At 40.5% G+C, this 2,038-nt stretch overlaps 1 protein-coding gene across 1 annotated transcript; it reads right to left on the bottom strand.

Annotated features, from left to right (window-relative positions):
* Nucleotides 1-305: 305 nt before the first annotated feature.
* TRHR (thyrotropin releasing hormone receptor) lies at nucleotides 306-1,700 on the bottom strand. Its single transcript, NM_001177488.1, is given in 1 exon segment — nucleotides 306-1,700. A coding segment is annotated over 1 exon segment (900 nt). The 3' UTR covers nucleotides 306-800.
* Between the last annotated feature and the right edge of the window lie 338 nt (nucleotides 1,701-2,038).

A 2,038-nucleotide genomic window follows, 5' to 3' on the forward strand; every position in this document is an offset into this window, starting at 1 on the left:
TTTATCCTTTGTTTATTCTGTTCAACAAAGAAGGAAAAGGGACGGAAAGCTAAGATCATAGATAACTTAAAACAATTACGTAAATATAGATAAATGTGCATGTGATAGAAAAGTACTTTTATTCCTATATTGTCTTATGAACCCTATCTACTGAAACAAAGTTGCACTTCATTCATGTAAAACCACTATTCAACTGCAACCACCTGGGCATTCAGGAGATCAGAGACATAAAGAGATTTTTAGGTATTCTTAGCAGGAAAAGCAAATATTTAAAAAATTCAATCATTCTTTGTAACAGATTGAGCTTGGTGTTAGCCTTTTTATTAGAATGTTTCCTGAGTAGAGTATATTTTGAGCTTCTGCAGGCTGGGGCAGTTTGCAGGGACCTGGAGGAGAAGGTGATAGAATCTTTCTCCACTAAAATTAAAAAAAGAAAGAAAGAAAGAAGGAAAGAAAAAAAGCCCAGGAACTTCTCTCACTCTCACTATTGTTTTGACTCATCTTTTCTCAAACTATCTTGTCAAATCTTTGTCAGACAATAGAATTCTTAAAAATACTCAGCTGTTCCCTATGGAAGCCAGAAATGGTCTAAATATTTTCAGAACTTTTCTCAGAGAGGCACAAACATTTAAAGGTGGAATTCTCGGGTCTCTTTTTGTATTTCCTTATTCCTTAATGGCATTGGAACTGGTGCCTGCAGATGTACCATCAAGTTTCCCAACTATTTTTAGATCTTCAGTTGTTTTAGAGATGGATTTAATATGTAAAGCAGAAGCTTACACTGTGAAATATCTGCATGATTATATTCTGGTTTTGCCATCAGCTAAGGAGGGCAAAGTTGATCCCATGTCATAAGGGATCCCATCTCTCCCATACCTACTTGGTGGACTTAGAGGTTCAGATTTGCTTACCTGCTTCCTTGAAGATACTGTGCTGTTGAAATATCTATTAGAGGTCTTTGAATTCGAATTCTTGTTCTGATGGGTTGAATCATTTTTCCATGTTCTAGAATTTTCTTTAGGATCTGAAGGAATGGGATTCAAGAAGAGGATCCTAGCTATGAATCCATAGAGGACCGTGGCCAGGATCATTGGCACAACATAAAAGACACCAAAGTCCATTAGGTAAATAGGTGAATAGTAATTCCTGGAGATCTTGTAGCCACAGGACACCACAATAGCATCTTTATAGGTGCTAATATTGAGATCCAGTAAGAAGAACCAGAGCATACAGTAAATGGATGTGAAAGCCCAGACAAAGATGATGATCTTTTTGGCTCTGGAAAATGTGCAGAGAAACTGGGCTTTGATGGGGTGACAGATTGCTATGTACCTCTCAACAGTAAAGGCTGTGATTGAACAAGAGGAGGCATTAATGCCCAAGTACTGGAGGTAAGTGATGCAGAGGCATCCCACATAGCCATAGACCCAGGAACCGTAGATACTGTCCGTTATGTTGGGGAGGCCTGCGGCCACCAGGACCATGAGATCAGCTACTGCTAGACTCACCAGGTAGCAGTTTGTAGGGGTCCTCATGTGCTTGGTTCTCAGGACCACCAGGACTACCATGATGTTGCCCACGATGCCCAGACCACAAATAATGAGCACGAGTAAGATGGTGACCACTTGGTATTCTAGGGTCACCACTGCCCGAGGCTGAAGCTGTGTTTGGTTCAGTTCACTTACTGTCTCGTTTTCCATCTTTAGTGGCTTGAGGTTTCTCTGAAACCCTTTTCAACACATCTTCCCAGCGCCCTGCCTTTATCGCAGTGGTTCTCTCCCCCTGTGAAGAGTTATAGTCCAGATTCATTCACAGAGTCACCGTTTCAGATCAAGTCACAGGTAACTCTCACATCCTCTCTTTTCATATCCCATTTATCTGCAGTAATTGGGTTCATAGGTACTCCTGAAAACTCCATTTATTGAAACTCTAGTGTAGGATGGAGTACCTGTTTTGACCACCTTACCATAAAAAGGACCGGTTTCCTCTTACAGGAGAAAAATGCTCAAGAAAAAAGACACAGAAAATGCTCCCTGTT

The sequence above is a fragment of the Sus scrofa genome, chromosome 4 (assembly GCF_054392235.1).
Source record: "Sus scrofa isolate SSC_HxYL_T2T_F1_AM1 chromosome 4, Sscrofa_HxYL_maternal_Yorkshire_Landrace_v2.0, whole genome shotgun sequence".
Lineage (NCBI taxonomy): Eukaryota > Metazoa > Chordata > Mammalia > Artiodactyla > Suidae > Sus > Sus scrofa.